Here is a 22,957-nt window from a genome sequence, read left to right as displayed (position 1 = left end):
AATGGGCATAAACCATCACGCATGCTTTGGTAGACGACTCTTCTGACCTCCTTTTCGTCCCGATCCGGCCAGCCGTCCTAGACCAAGTTTCTTGCTCGTTTCTCACCAATATGTTCTGATAGTGTTTCATATCAACAGCTCTTTTGACCGCTAATCTTCCGTATGGATTTACTACATTTATGATCGGGTTCGTTCATTGTTCAGCGGGTGCGTTCTTAAGTCTGGTTTAATACTGCACAGTGCACAATAAACGTTCTTACTTCTAGCATCCTGAAACAAAATTCTCGTTCAGCACCTGCTTGTCGTACAGTACTCATCGTCCAAGACTCAAGACAATAGTCACAACATGTCCTTCTCCTTCGGCTTCTCAGGCGACGATATAGAAGATGATCATGACTCTCCCAATGACCTCGCTACGAAACTGAACGACACCAAGATTACGCCATCGCATTCAACGACACTGCTACAACCAAAACGCCACACCCTAGCAGAACTCCTTCAGTCACTGCCCTCACAGATCTCGTATAATTGGCTTGATGTACCGCTGCACACCGATCATGCACAACCTAGCCTTACTGGCGAAGAAAGGGATGGACGTGAGAGGACGAGTGTAAAGGTGCCGCGGAGGGAAGTCCACGATATCCGTCAGCAACTCATGGCTGAAGTTGATCTCGATGACAGCGGTACGGATGCAACGGACAGTCTACTCGAGGGTCTAGCGACTGGTGACCTTAGCACTGGTATCTATGAGGGTGGGTTCAAGACGTGGGAGTGTGCTGTTGATTTGGCGGGGTTTGTGACGGGTATGAATATAGATGCGGACGGAACTGGGACTGGGGAGCAGCGTATCATTGAGCTGGGCGCTGGAAGTGCAATTCCAAGTTTGGTGCTGTTGCAGAAGGTGTTACGTGAGCGGAGCGGTACTGGTACTGGGGACAAAAAGGACAGGGGGAAGGGGAGGGTAAGGTTTACGTTGTGCGATTACAATGAGGATGTGTTGAGATTGTGTACGGCTGTCAATGTGTTTTTGAGTATTGTTCCCAGTGGCACGGACGGTACGGAAGAGTCAGAGGGTGGAGAAGAAGGGCACATGGAAGTCAATGAGACTCTGACACAGAAAGCGTTGCAGACTCTGAAAGACGCCGACATCGAGATCGACTTCATCTCTGGCGCATGGGGCGATGCCTTTCTTCAGCTTCTGTACTCAGAAAGACAGTCGGCAGTAGATTCATCGCCCAGTCAATCCCATACCCGGGTCCTGGCCTCGGAAACGATATATTCACCCGACTCGCTGGGACCGTTCTCGAAGTTGCTTGTCGATATTCTCGAGGAAGAGAGGCGGACGGCGAACGGACGAGCGGAAGTATTTGTTGCAGCGAAGAAAGTGTACTTTGGTGTGGGTGGTGGTGTGGCTGAATTCGAAGAGGAAATGAGACAATTAGGTGGCACGACGAGGACTGTGCTTGATGTAAAGGGGGCAGGAGTTGGAAGGGTTGTGCTTGAGGTATCGATCAATTGAGTGATGGGTTGGACACTTCGTTGAGTGCTTGGGATCACGCTCAGAAAGCGGTAGCATAGCAAGAGCAAAGGCTCGGACACATCCGGGTATGCAGAACAGCAAACGCGTCGATCAAGGATACCCAACGGCAGGAGGAAATTGTTTGCAATTGGTGGGTGAACATACAGGGCGTGTAGATAGAATGCGAGTGAAGCAAGACAGTATGCACGGTAAGAATCTCTAAGCGCTAAGGCGTGTTACGCTGTGACCGGACATAAGTGAAGAACAAACTTCTCCTCCCACCAACCCAAGATCCGTCGACTGTACTGTATAGCTGAAACAGTCAGTCTGCTGTCACCCGTGCTCAACTGTGGAGGGGCTGTCACTTACACTGTGCTCACTCGTCCCTTTTCTTTTCACGCCCCTCTATGGTAGGCTCGTGTTGACAATGGCCGTAAGCGCACGCTGGGAGATAAGCAGGCTTCCTTGCTCCCTTGATGGATTGATATACCCTATGTCAATCCCCATGCCACCCGGAGATTGGCACAAAAGCAACATTTTTAGGGTTGAAATCCATGGTATTAGCCTCCATCTCGTCCTTCTTCACCTTGTCAGATTCGACATTTCCTATGCTATCCCCATGCCACCCAGAGATCGGCACGAAAGCAGAGTCCACCTCATCTCTCTGCTTGATGGGGGCGGCTTTAGTGATCCCAGCGGCAACGGCCAGGACAACAAGAATGTTATTGAACAACATAGTAAGGAATGCGATAGTTCTGTGAGTAGACAATCAAATAAGATGTTAGACAATGAACAAGTTCTTCGGCACGATATAGAATCCTAGATATATGTACCACGGTCCTAAAGCTGAGCCGTGCTCTACTTATCTCGTAACCTCTGATGTGGATGTTTCGTCCGTCCTGGTCCAGAATTGGCCGAAACGTCTGGTCCAAACGCAGTTTGGAGTCGGCTTCGCCGAACCTGCAAGCGAAAGGTGAGATTGCGTGCCCGCTCTGGAACTGAGCGACTCAATCAAGTACGGTAAGCCTTGAAAAGGAGCGGATTAGCTTGTCGACTTCTTGTTTCTTGACAAGGTATTTGACGTCTCCTGCAAATCAGCATGCCGGTTAGACCATATACAGTAAACACCAGTTTTGCGATAGAGGCGTTTTGCGATACTCGGGCTTTTGCGATTTCAGAAGGCACGACCGTCCATTTCCCCGTGCTGAGTTACGATAACCTCTCTTCTGGGGACATCGCAGATGTGGAAGGTGAATACCTCATAAATATCGTCCATAGAAGGTCTGATTCAACGGAGGCTGAACGAAGGACCCTTTAGTTAGCCTAGTCCTCTTTAGGAGCGCTTCGGCTAAGTTGCACAACTTAGCTTTGCGGTACCTTGCCATTTGCGATGTTCGGAACCGCGATACTAAGCATCGCAAAAACGGGCGATCATTATACGTACTTATGCACGGCTTAAGGGATCTCTAGGCGCCAAGGGCGAGTATTCACCTATATCTGGACAGGTAGAGTATATGTGGCTGATAGCAGTTATGACTACACGTGAACACCTGCAAACCAAGTCTTGAGCGTCCTGCCCAGCAGCAAGCTCGCAGCTGCATCGTCAAACCCCTTGAGATAAGAAGTCAAACAAGCGAACACAATATCAAATGATAGCACCTTCCTGAGCCGTGACACGTCAAAAGTAACGATGCTCAACCACGCACCTACTCGACACGGGGTACTGCCTTCACTCCGCTGAACGTTACATATGTCCGCAGAGTCGCATACTTAGCGAGGCGGTACTATCCTTGCATACATTAGCGTTGGGAAGATCACTGCAGGTAAGTACGACCTTGCTCGTCTTTGACGTGCACCGGACCCGTGCAGAACGGTCGTGCCAATCGGCGTATCATGTGTTCATTTTCAGGTCTTGAAGGATGGTTGTTCGCCCTCGCCAAATGACGATACTGGGCTCGATGTAACATTTCAACAAACCTGGAGATCGTGGCCTTTACTGCAAGAATGGCGCACCATTGCAGACCGGCTTCTAGCCGAGTAAAAGCTGAGCAAACAAGCTCAGTTTTCCAGAACATGGACAAAGCCATCTACCTAATCGATTGCACAGTCTGATCACTGTACCATGGGTTACGAACACATACCGCAGGAAGACGTCCCTGACAGCGACGAAGACCTCGTCCTCGAAATAAACGAGCTGTCCTCACAACAGCATTCGCGTACATTATTTGGTCGGCACAAGTGGAACATCACACATGCAATTGTCCTTCTTGCTCAACTAGCTGTGCTTGCAGTCTATGCACAACGACTCGTGGCAGATCGCAATGCGACTGTAGAAGTCGTCTTCGGGCGTGACTTCCATTACATGACCTTGGACAAAGAGTACGACCATCTTTGGGATGGTCCGGAGATCCAGGAAGCCGGTGTGATCGTATTAGACGAACACAGCAGCACATACAATGACGTTGACCAGGGAGCTATCTCAATGTACACCCTTTTCCCTGTGGTCAGCGGTCAGGTCTCGAATTGACTTGTTACAGGTTCCATCAACTACATTGTCTCCGATTTATACGGATTGCGCTCCGGGATGGTTACGAGAAGAGGCTGATGGCTCACGATTGGCATCTTGCTCATCACTGGCCGCATTGTTTACATTATCTACGTGAGGTAAGGTTGATGATCATCACTTGTATCAACATGAGACTGACTGATCCAGTCTATCCTGTGTGCTGCAGACGACTTCATTGAAACAGAAGAGAATTGGGATAATCACACTGGTTTCATCGATGGCGCTTCTGGGGTGAGGAAATGTCGCGATACTACGCCGCTCTACGAGTTGTATAACAGCAAATCGACCACTGGTAACATCGCGCAAGGACCGCGAGCTTAGAGCTAGCACCAAGCAAACCTTGAGGGTTCTGTCATAAGCACGAGCTCTAGCCGCTCGAAGACGCTTCTAGATGTGACGCGGCCTAAGTATCAGATATTCCCATAGACCTGCGAAAGGTTATTGAACAGCTCCACGTACAGAGCGGATACCATGCTCTTTTCCTTGCCACCTGTGATACGTGGTAGCATTTATTAAGTCTCTTGAGAGCTCGACAGGATAGCAGGCAGCAAGGAGACGTGCGGAAAGTCTTGAGGAGTGTGGAGGAATCAAGACAATCCATTTGGCCGCTGAGTGTCACTCTTGCAAAGACCATAAAACACATTACCTGCCCATGTCATGTCGGCCTTCTGCGATCAGCATTTTCGCCGGCTCATGCAACTGCCATCTAGTCAAGGACGGCTTCGTGCGAAGGAAGAGCGTGCAGGAAGCTACTTGTTAGAAGAGCGTCGATCAACATCGTCTATTGCTAGATGTGACCTTGCAACGTCATTGGTGTAGAGTATAACATGCAGTGACCACGGCCTCTTCAGCAGCTAGATATAACGAATAGCCTAAGAGTCCATGTAAAGATGCGAGTGGACCCCTTTCCCCGTACGGCAGCGCTGGCTAATACTAATGCACTACTTTAGTACGTATCATTACACTTCGTTATAGTACTCGTTATCGCTATATAATAGTATACTATAACGATACTAGTAGAGTGTTATAGGTTATTTTAAATAGGTATAGTACCTTAAATTATATAGTTTCTCGTTATAAAAGCGATTAATATCTTAGTATTACTAGTCCTTATATCTCGTACTTATCTTATAGTATTATAGTCTTCTTTTCTTATAAGACTCTTATAGTATAACTAATTTAAATAAGTAACTACGCGCTAATTCTATATAAGAAGTACCTATATAAGTTAAGTATAATAAGAAGCTATATTATTATTAAGACTTAGTTAAAGATAACTTATTTAGTAAGTATTTAGTATAGTAGTTATATAATATAAAGTATTATCTTCTTTTTAATAAGAATAAGATTACTAACTAAATATATATATAAAAAGGCTATTATTACTTTATTATAATATTAATTAAGTAATTTGGTATTATATAAAAGTATATTAAGAATATATATTTAAAGGAAAAGAAGAAGATTAATAATAGTTTAGTTATTACTAGTAGTTAGTTAGGTACTTTAGAAAGTAGTATATCTATTATAGCTATTTGAAATTTATATTATGTTATTAATTGTAATAAGGTATAAAAGTAGGTTTTATAACTATTTATTAATAAATATTTAGTACTCTATAAGGTTAATACTAAAAACTAAAAAGACCTAATAAAGCTTTTAAATATAGCTAATATACCTATATTCCGTAGATTATTAAGATAATAAATAAAGAAAGACTTTAATTAAGAAAAGACTTAAGTTAAGGCCTTATTATATAAATTTATATTTTTAAAATTTACCTCTTTTTTAATATATAAATATTACCTAATAAGTATACTATTTTTATAGTAGTTAACTACTATATTTAGTACTTCGTTATATAGAGTAAGTTAATATATTAATAAAAAGTAATATTACTTAAGATAAAAAGAATAAAGAATAAATATAGAGTTAATAAAATAGCTAAAGAGGTTATAAAGCTATATTTAGATTATAAGATTAATAATAAACTTAGCTACTTCTATAGTAATAATTTTACTTATAATAATAATACCGTTTATAATATACTAGCGAAGTTTAAGCTAAATAAGAAAGACTAGCTAGCTTAGTAAGTTTATTATCTTAGTTATATTATTAACCTAGTCGCTTATAACTTTATATTAAGCTAAGATATTAAGGCTTTTAAGTATACTATCAATAGGGGCGAACACCTGCACCGTACATGGCTCAAACGAAACGGAGGAATCCGCCACGACCCTGGCCCTTCACTTGCACTCAGACATCCCATAGATTGGCAGATTATGTAGCATCTAATTTGTACGCTGGTAGACTGCTACAAGCTCCGAGATAACCAATCAACCCAGTGTCATTGAATGTTGCGCTGCGACCAGACACAAGTGACGAGCGTCTTCCTCTCCCACAATTCCGCCCCGTTGACTGCACCATACAGCTGAGACAGTCAGTCTACCATCACAGTGCTCACTGCTCAGTTGTGAAGAATCCACGACTTACGCTGTGCTCACTCATCCCGTTCCTCTTCTAACATCCCTCGTAATCAGGATCGAGGCAGTAGTTATAGGCGTACACAGGGACATAAGCAATCTCCATGTCAACTTTCTTCTCGATAGGGGCGGCGATGGTAAGGCCAGCGGCAATAGCCAGGGTGACAAGGATGTTTCTGAGCAACATGGTGGTGCTATGGAGTGTGGTGGTTCTATGGATTGATGGTCGGAGCAAATGCTGGGTGATGGACAGGTCGTTTGACGGGATGGAGGTTGTGATTATATGTAGCACAACCCGGAGCTGTCTGATACTATACCTGCTTCGCAACTTCTGATGATCGTCGGATGTCACGTAGAGTTCTCATGCAGTTCGACCCCGGCAGAAGGATCGAGACGGTGTTGATGAGCCCTTCGTTCATGACAAGGTATTTTCGATATTCTCTGCGAGTAAGCATGGCTACGCTTCTGGCAAGCATATTCTCCGCATATTAGTTGTTGATATGTACCAGGTGGCATTGAGTCTTCCTCACGGTACCCTATAAGTGCAGAGACGACTTGAAGTGTACATGTCGCTAAGCGTAGGACATCTTAGGAGGTAACATCGTTCTGTACCCCTCAGGATCCTGCTACTTTGAGGTCCACCGTCTTGGTTTTCAGACGTGAGTTGTCCAAGACATAGCGGGGGACTTGAGATCTTTCTTTGCTGCTCGAGTCTCGTGGGCCGGTGTTGCGCACAATAGCCCTCGGTCGTGGGCAGCACTGAGGATGACCTGTATCATACTTGGTAGCTGACTAATCCTCTCACACGGAATCTGTCTTCGCCTTCTCGGCACAATGACCTACCGAGTATATCATGTGAGCCTCTATCCACAAATACTGCATGGTCAACTGAAGGTACCTTAGTACTGGCACATTTGCTAAAGGCGTGTCAGACGAACAGTAATGAGGAAGAAATTGCAGCGACAGATACCTAAATCAAAATTGAAGCGAGAAATAGCTGTCAGCCTTCGAAGGTGAACCGCACCAGAAAACCTGCCTGCAGTCAGGAAAAGTCCCCGAAGATCGTAGGCATTCGCAGTCAGAAGAGCCAATATCAGAAACACGACCTCATACACCAACCTCATGGTTCCTCTTCGAAATGAGCTCATGTGTTGCTGCTCGAATTTGTGATGATCAAACATATGCCTGCTCTGCCTCGATGTGAAGTTCATCCGTTGTCGAGGAAGGCGCGACAGGGTTACGAGGAAGGCACGTCGACCGAGGCCACCAGCAAGGCGAGAGCTCATTGCGGCGTAGAGCTCGTGTCAGCCTAACACAACACAATGGCGTTTTGAAGCGAGAAGGTCGTAGCCGTGACTAGGAGTGTCATTGGTTGCCCCTCACGTATGCCAGTGCTCAACTGACATTCGTTCGTACAGCGCGTCGACCACCTATGATCAATTGCAGACGGTTCGCCCGACATATACGATATCCGTCGTGAGTGCAAGACGGGAGCTAGATTGCTCACCGTGAAGCACAGCACATCGCCCACCGCACATGACCTCTCCGGAACTGACAACTCGGCCATATACAACACAGTTCCCCAGAGCTTTGTACACTGAACCGCAGCAAGGATAGGGAGATCTCTCGTCCGCCCAGCCTTACGACAAAGATGAGCACCTCTTCCTCAGACCACGTTCGATTTGTATACTTCAAAGCAACGAAAGAGCTGGGAAGAACCAGACAGAGTCTGTAATGCAATCAAGACCTGCTGGCGGCCATCGGTCTGACGCCAACCACAACTAAGAGCTTGAACACCGGATATGGAACCTGAGTCGACACCGAGAAGACGCCCTTGTCAAGAGTGCTACTCACGCCGCATAAAGGTACCAGAATGCAAGCCGCTTCGTCTGCTTTCCGTCTGACCTCCCTAGTGCAATCGAGCCATACCATCCTGTGTATTTTGCACACGCCGAGGTTTTCTATGTGTTCCATGTACATTGCAGCGGGAGAGGAAGCCATCATATTTGGCCAGCCATGCACAAAACACAGCCTGTCTGCTTGCGCTGCACGCTGGGCAGCAGTCAGTGTCGCACCAATGTGCGGCGGACAACAGCGGCAATAGTTATCGCGATGTGAGCTTGACTGGGCAGTCCTCTGCCGTGGTAGGGAACATCCAATATTACAACTGTCAAGTCCAAATAGGCTCTGCTTTTGCTCCGGGAAGAAGCAGAAGTCACGCCATTGAGACATCATGGCAACAACCTCCGCTGCTTAGAGCATTCGAAGTCTATAGCGTGTTGCGTCCGGAGATCTACACGGTTGACTCACAGGAGGTCACCTTGCTCACCAACTCCGGTACTGAGATCACTAGATCTTCTACTTCGCAGTCCTACCTCTTCACGTTGGTCTACAGGCCGAGCTCCCGAGACGTCATACACATTGAAGTGGCCATGAGCACCAATATCTCTTCACGCTTCTGGCTCAAATTAGCATCTGATAATCCTGCCCGAAACAATGCTACAGACCTACCTCCTAGCCTGCTGCTCAAGCTGAAGCAGTGGTTGAACAGAAATAAGACAGAAAAGCATATCTTGCGCATTCAGTGTACATTGGATGAGAAGATCAAGTTCTGCTTTGACAAAAACCAACCAGCCGTGCATACTGATAAGCTCCAGATAGAATTCCATGCACAAATACACCATCTCACAAACACGTTACTACACTCACAATGCGAGTGGTACCACGAAGCAAAGCTTGCTCGACGTCCCCTCACAGCTCCCGACCGAAGCTGCCGATCATTGGTCTTTCATCCTGGCGAGCAAAAATGGGTGTGCGAGACTCTATTTTCTCCGGGAAGGACCGCGTTCGACGCCCAACTTTATACTTTTCGAGTACTGTACGACTTGAGTCTAAGAAATTGTAAGGTTGCTGCTAGGTTTCTTGGTGTTGTAAGAGATGCTCGAGAACGTATCGTTGCGTTCATAATTGATCTGCCCGAGAAGGGGTTTCTCGCTACAATCATGGAGGAGGCAGATCGCGTAGGTCGACCTATCAGTCGCAGCAGAAGGAGAAGATGGTGTCGTGAATTGTTGCTTGCTGTGGCTGAGGTTCATCGGCAGCGGAACGTTCTCGGAATGCTTGGGTTACGATTCCAGGGTGTCTTCACAGTCGACGCCACTGACAGATTGGTGATCTGGGCGCTCTTCCGTCCTCAACTGCTTTCACATCACCGCCTCAAGTGGGGTACTGTACCTCCTGAACACCGATACACGAATGACCCTATTAACCACACACCACAGTCAGACCTCTTTCAGCTTGGGCTTGTGCTTTGGCGAATCGCGGGCAATAAGACTAGCGAAGGTAGTGTTGAATTTTGCAGGAGTGTCGACTGTCGGACCCCATCCAACGAGTACTGTGGCGAACCACACGCTGATCCCCTGGCTCTAGAAATGTGCTCTGCTGACTACGATCAAGACATGATGGACATTATCAATGATTGTCGTTCAGAAGATCCTCAGAAAAGATTGCCGTCGGCAGACTTGCTTCGCATGTTGCCTGATGTCGTATCGGGTGACAACGACCGTGATGCTACGAGCACAATTAAATGCTTGGATCCTGATCAATTTCAGCGGATATATGGCCTCACTATCGCGGGATGTAATAAGTGTGGACAACCTTGCACTGAACGCTATTACCACTGTGAGATATGCCATTACAATGATTTCGACCTGTGCGCTGGCTGCTTCAACCAAGGTATACACTGCAAAAACAACGAACATCGCTTGCTTGAATGGTATAACCACTCACCGACGGCACGGTACCACGGTCACGTCAATTGCGATGGGATACGCGAGGTCACGACCTCAGAGCCAGATGATGAGGATGGTTATTAGCTTACGACTGCGGCCCTAGATAGTTATCGCATGTACATACAGCCCGTCACCAGTCAATCGCCTGATCATGCTTGAGAGAACTGTCTACTTATTCATTTGTGTGTTGCGGCAAGAAGCCTGTGGGACTGGAAGTGGAACTCGTAAGGCTGAAAGAGACGACTCCAAAACTTTTATGCCACTCGTACTAGCCAAATATCTGCTGTCTTCGTGGCTTCTCCGCCCCAGGAACCATCGGTGTACACCTTGCCGATCAAGAGCGATTTTGGCAACTGTGTATGGGAATGCTAGAGGTCAGACTTGTGCCTGGATGTGGCTGTGTGACATAAGCGTCTGTGACGCGCCGCTGGGCTGCTTAAAGCGAGTCTTGAGAGTTCAACTGCTCTCACCCATCTGCTGCATGCAACCAATATTTCGATCTTGTTCTCGCTCTGTGCCTTGCCTATTCTTCGAAGCATATAAGTAGCGCCTTCTTGCTTGACAGTAGCGCTGGTCAATTCATAATTTGATGCGTTTTTGACAAGCCATGCGCAGAATGTAAGACCAGTTCCTTATGGCTCGACCGCCGCTTGATCTTGTCCGAGACTGATTGTACTTGATTACATGCCTGCCAGGCTTGCCCTGCTGCCCTTGGCGCATTTCCTTCCCAAAATTTGGCGTGCTTGGAGGGCTTCTCATCACACTCTCCAAAAGGTACCATGTTTCGTTTGCAGGAAACCGCTGGACCGCAACCCGAATGTTTCGATAAGGTTCAGGTCAATGGAAGAGTGCTCATCTCGTTCCGCATATCGACAGCCAGTGTCCCACTGTGCAAACACCCTTCCTCTGCCCTGTTGAAGAATTCTTCTTTGGGATACAGCCGCACCTCCCATCATACAACGTCAAAGCTCCTGCCTTCTGAAGCGAACGGCGCCGAAAGCTGTCGTAAATAAATCCAATATCGTAGATCATACCGTTCGTTTCATCCTCATCAGAGTACACTCCTCAGCTATTCAACAGCTTATTCCTCTTCTCCCTCCTCTTCCTCCTCTCCACCAATTTCTTGTGCATTTTCTCCTCCATCTTCGCATACCGCTCTTTCTCTTCCTTTGCCTTCCTCTTATCCTTGATGGCCTGAATACGCCTCTGTCGCTCTTGCTCTTTCTCGTCCTTCATTTCCTGCTCTAGTGCTTTTGTGGCTTTTTTGGCCTTGTCCTGCTCTATGCGCTTCGAGAAGGTCGTTTGACCTGAAGTTGGCCGGAATGCTCTCTTTTGCGGGTGCCAGTTTTTGCCATTCTTTCTCATGCCTAATCCTGCTGCAGCGGACGGGTGGGTTGAGGTAACCTCAGCGGCAGCAGTAGGAGTGGCCATTTCTGCTGCAGGCATAATAGCGCGACTGCCTGCGATGTGTGTCAACAGAATGTCTCGACTGGTGATCGATTGGTGAGTGAGAAGTCGGGACTTTCGACGCTAACGTTTTTCTTTTCTTATCTGATCAGATAAGATGCTCGGCTGACGTATGAGTGGACAGAAACTCACCGCTAGAGGATTTCCAGCAGCAAAAACACTCAGAATGTCGTCTGCGTCCTCTAACGTCCCGATTTGGTACCCGACCTCCCCCACCTATGTCAACTTTCCAAGTCACTAGCATATCACAAGTCTCTGTCTGTGATTGACGTGGCCGAGCGGTATACATGTGAACCTCCAATCGCACAGTCTTGTGGTTTCTATCCACAAGATGATACCGCAATAACACGAATATACGCATCTGAGGACTATCTTCAGTCTCGAACCGCTCTCCAGAGAGCCAGCCCTGCCGCATGGCAGCAATCAACCATAATGATGCATTAGCACACCTAGAAGACCTCAAAGAGGTTCCTCCTGCAGCAGCAAAGGTCGACGGACAGGGTGTCGAAGCTCTAAAGGATATTGTCTTCGGCAGCACCGCAGGAATTCTAGGCAAATACATTGAGTACCCTTTCGATACGGTGAAAGTCCGTCTACAGAGTCAGAACAATGTACCAGGAGCGCACCGACTGAACGGCCCACTCGATGCCTTCAAACAAGCCTTCAACGCACCAGAAGGCCCCATCCGCTCATTGTACCGCGGCATCACCGCTCCACTAGTCGGCGCAGCCGTCGAAACCTCCTCCCTCTTCTTCAGCTATAGACTAGCTCAAGATGCATATGTCAGACTAAGCCACTCCTTACGCAAACAGAAAGAAGCACATCCCCATGGCAAGATTGAGCTCCCCTTCAGCGCCCTACTGCTATGCGGTGCAGCCTCCGGCGCATTCACCTCACTAGCTCTAACACCAATCGAACTCGTCAAGTGCAAAATGCAAGTCCCAGGTTCCAACTCTCACCGCTCAATACCAAATATAATCCGCACCATCTTCACAACGCAAGGCATATCAGGTTTCTGGCATGGCCAACTCGGCACCCTCATCCGTGAAACAGGCGGTAGCGCAGCTTGGTTCGGCTCCTACGAAGCAACCAAGATCCTCTTCCGGAAGTACGATAAAAACATCGAGAAGATCGACGAGGTCAAGATCTGGCAGCAGATGCTGGGTGGTGCGGCGGCGGGAATGAGCTATAACTTTGTATTCTACCCGGCTGATACGATCAAGAGTAGGATGCAGACTGAAGATGCATCTGTGTTGAAAGGGAGGAGTACATTTCTGGGTGTTGGGAAAGAGCTCTGGCAGCAACAGGGGCTCAAGGGGTTCTATAGAGGTTGTGGGATTACGGTGTTCAGGGCCGCGCCTAGCTCAGCTATTATCTTCACGATTTATGAGGCGTTGAGGAAGTTCTTTGGGTAGATATCTCGGCACAGAATGCATACATAGATGCACAGCGCGGCGTTCAGGAGTCGCTCGAATTTGCAAATGGGATATAGAAGGAAGCGGAAGATTTTATGATCCGGTATTGGCTTGTACATCTTTCTTCGAATATCTGTCACTGACTACCGCTTGCTCTCTCCAGCCATCTCCGTATCTTTCCATCCACAAGCAATTCCCTCACAGACTCATCCGTACCGCCCTTAGCCCTCGTCTCTGCACTGCAGGGTCACGAAGTCCGACTCCCCGAATCGCTTCTCCTGCGACGGTCTCACTAACCACACCATCTCTGGTTCATGGGTCGTACCTGCCATCTACGAGGAATGCACCTTCTGCAAAGACACGGTGATCGCACCTTCCTTGTACGGATCGCGGCTGCCTTGGAGGTGTAATCGCTCCTTCCTTCCAGGTGGTCGCTCCTCCTCAGAGCCAATTCGTCTGATCGCTCTTGCCATGCTATGAGTTGCTCCTTCCCTCGCTGGACGGTCGCACCTTCCTCCTCCATGGTCGCACCACCCGTATCGATGGTCGTACCTTCCTTACGGTGGGTTGCTCCTTCCCATGGAACGGAACAGTGCGTCGCACCTTCCTCATTACTCTTGACATGCTCGAGGAGTTAGCTCGAGGTTGCAAGATCTGTAGCTACAGCTCGTGAGTGGGAGAAAAGGGATGGACGATCAAGATTTGACACATTCATAGCTGGACACTCGGTAGCATCTGGCCATCATAGGTCAACAGATGAACGACGACCATGCCATATCTTTCTTCACTGCTGGTTTACGTTGAGGAAACGAACGGAGCCTCGACCAAAGTACCATGTTGTGTGAGCCGTCCCCTTTACTGTGTGGGGATTGAATGGAGTCTCATTTACTTCACCAAGTGCTCAACAACGAATTTCATCCGCTTTCCGCTTTCTTGTAGTATCGCTACCGCGAACTCCTCATCCTTGCTAGCAGCCTTCTTATACTTACTACTGCCTCTGATGTTATTCGCTTTCGCTTCTCTGGTCTCAATACCCTCTTCTAGAACGTCCAGCAAATCGTCCTTCTGATGCGAAGCAATATTATTATCTTTCGCTAGCTGGCGAAGTACACTCTCAAGCAAGATGCTGACTTTTGCTTGAAACTCAATACTGTTCTTGCCACTTGCGTAGGGCAAATATTGTTGGACCAGTCGGTCGAGCGTCATGGGCTCAAAGGTACTAACTTTCGAGGTGTGATCGCTGTCGAGGGTTCGCTGGAGAAGGAATTCACAGAGAGCCATGCGGGATTCTGGTTTTAGGCCTTTCGATTTGAAGGGGAGGATGAATTGCTGGAACACTGGTAGAGGGAGTGGTCGGATGAACTCGACGAAGAGGGTGTATAGCTCGTGGAGGTCGGGCCAGTTGACCTCTCGGGCTGAGGAAATGAGTTCTGGATGTGCTGAGACACTTGAGAGAAGCTGAAGCAGCCTTAATCGAATTTGTATAGACTCTGGTGGACCGAGACCGCTGCTCATTGTGCTCTCATCCGCGGTCGAAACATCGCTACCCTCGTGATCTGTGAGACGGCTCTTACTCGCTCTAGGAGTGGCTTTTCTTCTCATAGATGGTGTTCGCGTCCTCAAACGCTTGCTCGGCTGACCGCTCAATGGATCAGTGGCTTGTCCGCTCTCTTCGTTGTCCGTACTGCTCTCACTTTCTTCCATATAGTCCCCAAATATTTCCTCGTCAATGTCTACTTTGATATCCGGCTTCCTCACCTGTTTTCCTTCTTGCTTGCGCTCTTTCAGCTCCTTGGGAAAGATTGGACGGAACTCTTTCACGGCAGAACCACCACCATCTGCAAAAGTAGCGCGTAAGACACGTCGGCGTCTCGCATTCCCACCGTCTGCAGACTTGATGTACTGCCATAGCAGAGACTGATCACATGTGCCTGCTTGCTCTCGTAGCTCCCAATCAGTCTCGAGGGTATCGAGCATGTACTCGAGCCACGGCAGCCAGTAGTTCCACCTCGTGGCGTGCGGCCCAGGCAAACATGAGCAGTTCAATGCCCAGCCCACCACTGCCCAGAAGTCATCCGCAAGGTTGAAGAGACTGTCTTTGTCGGCATAGGTAATCGTGATTCTGTTGCGCCAGGCGTCATCGTCGTCCGCAGGACTTCCATTGCGCGTCGACAATTTGTCGTCGTATCTCCGAAACCGGAAAGCGTCAGACAGGCTGGCATTGACTGGGCCGGTTGTGTTGTTGATCATCCATAGGAGCCGAAGAGCTGTATTTGACTGTGCCAATTTGTCTGGGTTCGATGCTCGAGTGGTCAGATTGGGGTGAACTGCCAGTGTTGAGAACACTGCTAGATAGTCAAAAGGTGGCACCGGGACGCCCTTCTTCTCATTGGAGGTGGTCGCCGAGATAAGGCTGAGAAGAAAACGTAATGCTTGTGAGAAGAGGTTCTCTTCGAGATATACTTGGATGTGCTGGAGGAGCTCGAATGGCAACGGCGAGGCTGGGCGGTATTGAGGTTGTGATTGTGATGTTGCGCTTTGGTATGTATCTGCTGATGAGCGTGCGGATGAGAGAGGTGATGATGTTGGTACCCTGCTGGACATCTTGCTGGCTACTGGATTGGCGGCTAGTGCGTACTCTTAGCACAAACAGAATAGACTGTGATCATAAAAGAACCCCAATAAGCGCATATATGGATGCTACGTTTCGTGTTCTATACGAGCGTCAGTTGGCGACGGCGCAAGTAATACCGAAGGCATAAGCGGAAAGGGTGAACGAGTCTGCTGTCGCTTTACGCGTTTTGAGCGACGCGACTAGATATGGCACGCGTCTACCGAGGCCCCTTTTGACGCAGCACATCAGTACATCGAACGAATTCTTCGAGCACCTTATCACGCTATCACTAAGATAGACGCAGTCAAATATAGAGCTTGTTTGCACGTAATCAGTATTTTTTGCGTGACGAATCTGCTGTGAAGTGACATTCACTACACAGAACAGAACGCGGGGGATATTCAATGCAGCTAAGCCGGATATGTCACCTTTAACCGTCACGTGTTTCCAACCCCTTGGATACTGTCACGCATACTTGCACCAGATACTGCAACTACAAACATGCAGAAAGCAAACAAAACTGCTTGTTGCGAACAGTTTCGGGGAGTGAAACGAGCTCGGCTTCGGCTACACGCGGCATTGGCATGATCTGCACGTCACTTTACCGCCCCGCAGCGGGTACGTGCTACATATACGAGTAAGCATGATTTCTCGTCAAATTCAGCTCACACAGCTTGAATCCGATAAATGGGTGCCTTGGTGTAGGGGTAGCACGTAACGTTGTGGTCAAACACAATGTCCTCGTTTGAGAGGACTGGAATTTCACTTTCCGTTCCGAGTATGTCACTTGCACTTTAGTGATACTTAGGATATAATGCTAACTTGCACTTAGCCCCGGTTCGATTCCGGGAGGCGCCAAGCGTTTGTTTGTCACGACACACATTTTTTTTTTGTTTTTCCGTCACCGTGTGACGCTTAGGGCGTTTTCCTGCACTCTTGTGGCGCAACAGAGTGTTTTCCTGCACTTTGTAGCGCGTAGGGTTTGCTTCAGAAGTATACCTGATCAACGATATTCCCAGATTATTGCAGCCTATCGTGTTATTGTGCAAGAAACCCGGTTCACTTTAGTCGGGAACAATGAAGGTATACTCGGTCGAATCTTCACACGCTTCGACTAACACCGGTACTTCATCACCCCCAGAGAATCTTCATCGAGCTATGACCCTCGTTACAAGTAGATATCTCACATCCATCAGAGACCCCAGATATTCGAAGATAAGTCTTCAGAGTCCTGAACGATGAGATCACATCCACAACAAATGACGGCTCAGACCAATAAAGATGCGATCTACCTTCCTACACACGACGAACTCTTGACTAGCAACCCCATAGTTCTATCTACTATGTTAGGACGTTAGACTTGGCATCTGTGCCGGCTATGTCAAGATCTAGTCTATAGCGAACTACAACCTGTGGCAGTTCATGATTGAGCGACCTAGCCAAGCGGAGCCAGGAAGGACGAGACTACCGACGTCGACATCCTTGAGCCACCACCCTCTCTGTCCTGTAAGTCGCGTTGTTTACTGATGTAGGACTGGCCATCTACCTCGCACCAATGTGGCCCCCCAGCTTGCCCACGTTATTCCTCGTGTCTGGCTTTACGAGCACCAACTGGACGATCTTGATATAATATGCCGCAACCAACAGCGCCGACGTGAATATGCTAAGAGGACTTAATGATAATGATGCCTTTAACCCATGGCCTGATCGGTTTCGATCTCAGCCACTCGGTCTGCAGACCCTCAGCTCTCAAACCAGATCTGCGCATGCTGCATCGCGTCTGACCAGAAATGAAACAAATAAACCACATCAGACAGACGGTCGAGTACAAGGTGTGTATTTCTTTACACAGGGCAGTGAAGCTCATTGCCAAACAGGCGGTAGCTTACCTCTTGGGTCTTTTTGTCCGGTTTCTCGATACTGGTGATCATGTCTATAGCGAGAATGGCATCCTTGTCAGTAGAAAGTCTAGTGGGAAAACAAGCGAAGGAAATTCCTCACGGCCCTGGCCCAATGTCCGGGCTCATTGTCATCAGCTCAAAATGGAACATGAATGGCAGTACTGTGCCCATCATGAGGACATCCGCAATACCTGTTCTCATGGACTCTGCCATGGCTACCGCTGAATACTGGATACTCGGGAACTTGGAAATTGAGCCTGCCACGAAACTTGGTGTTACAGGTCAATAGGCGAATTGCCATTGATCGCCTGGTTTCGACCAAAACAGTCTCTTTCTTCATCCTTCTGGACCGTGAAAGCATCCAAACAAGGAACTTCAAGGTAGGGCTGGGAACTATTTCACGACTAGCTGAAACATTTCAAACCATCGAGGTAATGGTATCTAGCTCACGGCGGGTTCCGAGGACGTCTGTTGATACGCGTCTCGACGTATGCTCTGGAGTCTTGGGCGCAGGACCGAAACATCAAAACTAAATACTCTTTGACAAACAGTTCACAATCGCTTACCGAATGGACAAAGAAGTGCGTAAAATGAGTGGCTCGGCAAATGAACTTGTAATCTAACCCCAATGCATGGAAGCCGATAGCTATTCGACAGAGATACCAACCAATTCTATGTTCACCCCATATCAATGCTTTCCCAAACGCTTTTGACGCCGCATGTCAGATGCTCTTTTGAGACACGTTCATTTCGAGCCAAACTCCTCCCTCAGCGTCTCACCAAATCTTCGAACCGCCTCACTGATCTTGTTCATCGGTGCCGCCGCATAAGTCATCCGGAAGTATATCGTCGTATCCACCTCCTCCTTTACCTCCTCCGCATGACCATTCTCACTGGTCTGACCATTACTTTCACTACCCAATACCCTCGCATTATCTTTCTCGGCTCTGAACCAGCTCCCCCTCGCAACCAACACATTATTCTTCGTCGCAGCCACAAAGATTTGTTCCTCAATCTCAACCAACAGATTTCTCCTGTCCTCTTCCGTCTTGCACTCTCCCTCTCGTGCCTGGTACACCGGGTGCTTCTTCCCATCGACTCCCAGCCAATGAAACATTCCAGCCATGGGTGCCTCCCACGCAATAATATCCCGCGGCAAGAACATCTCGCATGCCTCCACGATGCCATCGCGTCTGTGGCCGTATTCAGAGCGCAGGTTCATGAGCCATCTCAAGAAGCCCTCATGACCCCACTCCTCCTCAAGCAACTTGTATAGGGCTACTAAAGAGAATCCACTCGGCGTCTGCGCTGATACCTCCGAAGCCCGAACGAAGCGTTCAATCAAGTCTGCCGGACCAGTAACCCAGCCTGTCCGCGTCCCAGGGGCGATGATCTTGCTGAAGCTGTCCATCCTAAGGACGTTTCCAGACTTCGACATCGAAAGGTATGACGGCACGAGACTGTCGATAAATGTGCCCAAATCCATATCCGTGCCGTTCGTAGCTTCACGCTCACTCCCATTGCCATCGACGTGACCATTTCCATTCCCGTTCTGCTGTACCTTACTCTTATACTCCTCCATCTGCAAAAAGTAATACGGCTCATCCTCCAAAATCAACACATCATACCTCTCACAGACCGCCAAAATATCCCTCCGCCTCTTCTCATCCTGCGTCGCTCCCGTCGGATTCCCCCCCGTAGGCACAGTATACAACACCTTGGGTCTCGGCGCACCCCCATACCTCGTCCTCCCAAGCACATCCCAGTTATTCAGAACCCTCTCCAGATCATCCGCACACAACCCCTTCCCATCCATCTTAACCCCCACAGGCACCAACCCCATCGGCAACGCCGTCTCAATCGCGGATGAAAAACTATATTCCTCCGTCAGCAGCGCATCCCCCCGTACACAGAACATCCGTAGCGCGATATCAAGCGCAGATGTACTCCCCTGCGTCAGACAGATCTCCCAGTTACTGTACGGCGGGCTGTGCACGATCTCAGTGTGCTCAGTCAGGTATCGCATCATTTGCGGCGGGCCCATGGATTGGCCGTAGTTCAGCGCGATGGAGAGATCGAATGCGGATTTCCCCTCCGCAACATCGTATTTGCGGCCGCGGAGCTGCGTGGTTTGTGAGGGTACAAAGGCGGGTGAGACGGGGACTTCGAATGCGAGTTCCTCGAAGGGGAAGTACTCGCTGCTTGGGAGGCCGCCGCACAGACTAATGGTTTCAGCATTAAAATATTTCATTGCGCCCTTGAGACTGCTGCTTTTGCGCGTCTTGGCTTCGCGTGTGAGGTGGCTGTTGTAGAAGGAGTGGCTGGCGGGTGGTTTCGAGAGCGCGAGCTCGGATTTGAAGAGGTGGGCGCTGGAGAAGGGGGCTACGCCGGTTGCCATGGGGGTTTTGGCGGCGGCTCGGTGGGGGAGGACATCGGTGTGGGTGAAGCGGGGGCGGGTGGGTGGTGGTTGGGTTAGGGGGTCGGGGAGGGTGGCTGCGGTTGTGTCTGTTATTGCTTCGAGGTGGGGTTGTTGTGGTGGTTGGGTGGGCATTTTGGAGGGCGGTGTTGAGATCGGTTGGGGCTCTTCTGCGTGGGGAGCCATTGGTTGGCTGATATATGAGGTGGGTGTAGGGGTGTCGTTGATTCCCAGAAAAGTTGTTTAGTTGCGAGATGGCTTGTTATATGTTTTGTGATCTCGGACGTTGGTGTAAAGGCTAAGGGCGTTATTGAGTCACCGTGCTTTTTCTTGGCAGATGTATCTCGAAAGGCGTGAGGAATGCTAGTGGTTGCCGATCGTGGTACGTACTTGTTAGTGGGTGGCCTTGCTAGGATAATTCAAATTGTTTGCTTTTGTGAGTTGTATGTATTCAAGAACAAACATAAAACAGCCGAGCCTCGCCTTCTATATCTTGTCTATTTGTCTGTTGACGTATATGCTATGCAAACTTTCGACGCTTGATAAGAAATGTTAGTGCACCTGACCTCCCATGAGAAACGAAATTTGCTATTTGCTAGCAAGGAAGAAATCGAGGAGCTGTTATGTAAATTCTGGTTGCGGAGTTGGATCCCATTACGATTGTTGGTAGGAAGCCAGTCAGATCTAGTGTAGTCGGCTAAACAAGGATCGCCACGGTCTGCGCAGGAAGTGTTATCGAAGATATCCCTGATTGGTCGAAGCTCGTTTTGCCTTCCTTTTTCGTGCTTTTAGCGTCCTGCAGAGATAGTGATACACTGGTTTTCGATCATGTCATGACAGGGCGCGCGATTGTGTCGGGCGTCTCGCGTTCGTCTGTATGAGGCAGCAGTTGTCGAAAAAACTGATGAGCAGCATGGCTCTAGATGGCTAGCCATGAGAGTTATTGCGCTCTGCGCTGGACCTCGGCGGACGTCCTTGAGGTCTATTTGATCTGAGCCTGGCTACCCAGTCAGTTTTTCGAGCTGGTTGGGGAATATATCCGAATATACCTGCCCCGTCTCGAAAGCCATTCCGGTTGAGGTAACTGCGTTGACAAGGTGAAAGAGCACATCACATCCGCACGTAAACAGAATTTGCATGTTTTGACCTGCAACATCATTATTCTGGTACAAGCAAATGACAAGCATCACTCATACCACTCCAGCAATATGGAATATACAGTACAGACTGAAATCCAGATCAACCTCCCCAACCTGCCCACATACTCTCACATGTTCGATTGCTCGTTTGTCTGTTCTGTTCCATCCTTTTTCCGTGTCCCTGTTGATAGCTCTGGAGCTGAAACGATCTTCTCTGTGCCAATATATCTATCACATCCGATCTGAAGAATATCTGGTCGGTTGAAGGACGGTTCGAGGTTTGAGAGCATATCGTGGAGTGTCGTCGTTGTTGTCATTGCGATTCGAACCGGTCCAGTCATCGCGACCACCCTGATCCTTGACTAATACGTGTCTCCGCCAATACCATTATGCCCCGGAGCGAGGCCACCGTAGTAAGCTCCGGCGGTATCTTGGTCGCCAGCATCTAATCCTTGCGATGGGCTAGTTGTGTTTTGTTGACCTCCAGCGTACCCTCCAGCTGTGTTTGCAGTTCCGGATGCACCACCAACAGGTCCGCCGCTCGGGAAGCCGCCACTGCTTGTTGGTCGATTTTGGTTTTCGGCTCGTGTAGACTGAGTCTAAGGATTGTCAGCTAACAGAACACGCGGCAACCGAGGCGTATGCCAGAACTGACCTCTCTGTATTTGGAAAGGTAGATTTTCAGTGCTTCAGCATAATTCTCAAATCCGAGCGAGGTCATGGCAAATAGGATATCTTCTCCATTGACAGTCTTCCGCTTCTCTTGCTGACATTTTTCAGATGCTGTGTTACGTTAGCAAACGGACACGTTTTGACCTCTTAAGACTTACCTTCGCTTGTAATGAAGCTGATAAATTCGGAGACACACTCTTGCATGCACTCTTTTGCTTCTTTGGCAATCTTTGCGTTCTCAGGTAGGGCAGTTTTCATAATTCTTGCGACTGGAGCAAAGTTACGGATGTTAGCATCTGAAGCTGCATATTGATGTTGGAGGTTGTGGAAGTGAGTGCCATTCTTGGAAGAAGAGGATCCCGTAGGCGAGAAGTCAGAGGACATGATTTGAGCATGCGACTTCTGGTCTTTGTGATCTGAATGGTCGAGGTACCGCGAGGACGAATCAAGCGCGTGTGTATGCGAATCATGACTGAGAAGAAGCAGAGAGGTCGACGAATGAGCGTATTTTGCTTGTTGAGCCTTCTGCGTACGTGCAGAGTCGCACGCACACCTGTATCTCTCTGCTTCTGGCCGTCCTGCTCCTCATACCACAACGCGCATGACAGTGTCACGCAAGGTACGGGGCAAATCAAGATTTGAGGGCATTGGGGTGACACATAAGAAACGGGGGAGAACCAACCATTTGCTATAGGTAGCCATCTGTCCTGTTCTTTGACTTCGAAGTCGCCGAGGCCAATACCTTGTGCTTCCTCTTGCCTGGACATATCACCTTCTTCTTCGCCAGATTGAGTCTGCTCGACATCGGGATCTTTGGGTGGAGAGGCTGCCATGATGTATATCTGGGTAGCTGCAGCGGGAACCGGCTGTAGGCGAAAGGCCCCTTCAGTCCACGTCACACTGGAGTGAAATGGTAGGTCAGCTTGTTGCTGGTCCTACTGCGGCTTTGCGTCACAGAAGCCGTCAGCTGGTGT

General features: G+C 48.7%; 9 protein-coding genes across 9 annotated transcripts; 4 read left to right on the top strand and 5 right to left on the bottom strand.

Annotated features, from left to right (window-relative positions):
• Positions 1 to 346: 346 nt before the first annotated feature.
• Positions 347 to 1,519, top strand: PMZ80_006889 (uncharacterized protein; the record flags this gene model as incomplete). The annotated part of the gene is made up of 1 exon (XM_064875299.1): positions 347 to 1,519. The coding sequence occupies one exon, from the start codon at positions 347 to 349 to the stop codon at positions 1,517 to 1,519; it is 1,173 nt and encodes a 390-aa protein (XP_064728564.1).
• Positions 1,520 to 2,015: 496 nt separating this feature from the next.
• On the bottom strand, positions 2,016 to 2,255 carry PMZ80_006888 (uncharacterized protein; the record flags this gene model as incomplete). Its single annotated transcript, XM_064875298.1, has 1 exon — positions 2,016 to 2,255. One exon carries the CDS (start codon positions 2,253 to 2,255, stop codon positions 2,016 to 2,018), a length of 240 nt encoding a protein of 79 aa, XP_064728563.1.
• A 1,386-nt stretch (positions 2,256 to 3,641) lies between these two features.
• On the top strand, positions 3,642 to 4,046 carry PMZ80_006887 (uncharacterized protein; the record flags this gene model as incomplete). The annotated part of the gene is made up of 2 exons (XM_064875297.1): positions 3,642 to 3,645; positions 3,670 to 4,046. 2 exons carry the CDS (start codon positions 3,642 to 3,644, stop codon positions 4,044 to 4,046), a joined length of 381 nt encoding a protein of 126 aa, XP_064728562.1.
• A 7,378-nt stretch (positions 4,047 to 11,424) lies between these two features.
• CGR1_2 (rRNA-processing protein cgr1) lies at positions 11,425 to 11,790 on the bottom strand (the record flags this gene model as incomplete). The annotated part of the gene is made up of 1 exon (XM_064875296.1): positions 11,425 to 11,790. One exon carries the CDS (start codon positions 11,788 to 11,790, stop codon positions 11,425 to 11,427), a length of 366 nt encoding a protein of 121 aa, XP_064728561.1.
• Positions 11,791 to 12,239: 449 nt separating this feature from the next.
• Positions 12,240 to 13,241, top strand: ORT1 (mitochondrial ornithine carrier protein; the record flags this gene model as incomplete). The annotated part of the gene is made up of 1 exon (XM_064875295.1): positions 12,240 to 13,241. The coding sequence occupies one exon, from the start codon at positions 12,240 to 12,242 to the stop codon at positions 13,239 to 13,241; it is 1,002 nt and encodes a 333-aa protein (XP_064728560.1).
• An 885-nt stretch (positions 13,242 to 14,126) lies between these two features.
• Positions 14,127 to 15,845, bottom strand: PMZ80_006884 (uncharacterized protein; the record flags this gene model as incomplete). Its single annotated transcript, XM_064875294.1, has 1 exon — positions 14,127 to 15,845. The coding sequence occupies one exon, from the start codon at positions 15,843 to 15,845 to the stop codon at positions 14,127 to 14,129; it is 1,719 nt and encodes a 572-aa protein (XP_064728559.1).
• Positions 15,846 to 17,799: 1,954 nt separating this feature from the next.
• On the top strand, positions 17,800 to 18,045 carry PMZ80_006883 (uncharacterized protein; the record flags this gene model as incomplete). Its single annotated transcript, XM_064875293.1, has 1 exon — positions 17,800 to 18,045. One exon carries the CDS (start codon positions 17,800 to 17,802, stop codon positions 18,043 to 18,045), a length of 246 nt encoding a protein of 81 aa, XP_064728558.1.
• Positions 18,046 to 18,501: 456 nt separating this feature from the next.
• On the bottom strand, positions 18,502 to 20,358 carry ARO8 (Aromatic/aminoadipate aminotransferase 1; the record flags this gene model as incomplete). Its single annotated transcript, XM_064875292.1, has 1 exon — positions 18,502 to 20,358. One exon carries the CDS (start codon positions 20,356 to 20,358, stop codon positions 18,502 to 18,504), a length of 1,857 nt encoding a protein of 618 aa, XP_064728557.1.
• Positions 20,359 to 21,673: 1,315 nt separating this feature from the next.
• Positions 21,674 to 22,816, bottom strand: PMZ80_006881 (uncharacterized protein; the record flags this gene model as incomplete). Its single annotated transcript, XM_064875291.1, has 4 exons — positions 21,674 to 21,910; positions 21,967 to 22,094; positions 22,142 to 22,508; positions 22,607 to 22,816. 4 exons carry the CDS (start codon positions 22,814 to 22,816, stop codon positions 21,674 to 21,676), a joined length of 942 nt encoding a protein of 313 aa, XP_064728556.1.
• Positions 22,817 to 22,957: the final 141 nt, after the last annotated feature.

Source organism: Knufia obscura, assembly GCF_036327395.1.
Source record: "Knufia obscura strain CCFEE 5817 isolate CBS 148926 chromosome Unknown scaffold_8, whole genome shotgun sequence".
In the NCBI taxonomy this organism is placed as follows: Eukaryota; Fungi; Ascomycota; class Eurotiomycetes; order Chaetothyriales; family Trichomeriaceae; genus Knufia; species Knufia obscura.
Note: the sequence above shows the minus strand (reverse complement) of the source record. Positions and strands in the feature narration are given on the sequence as shown.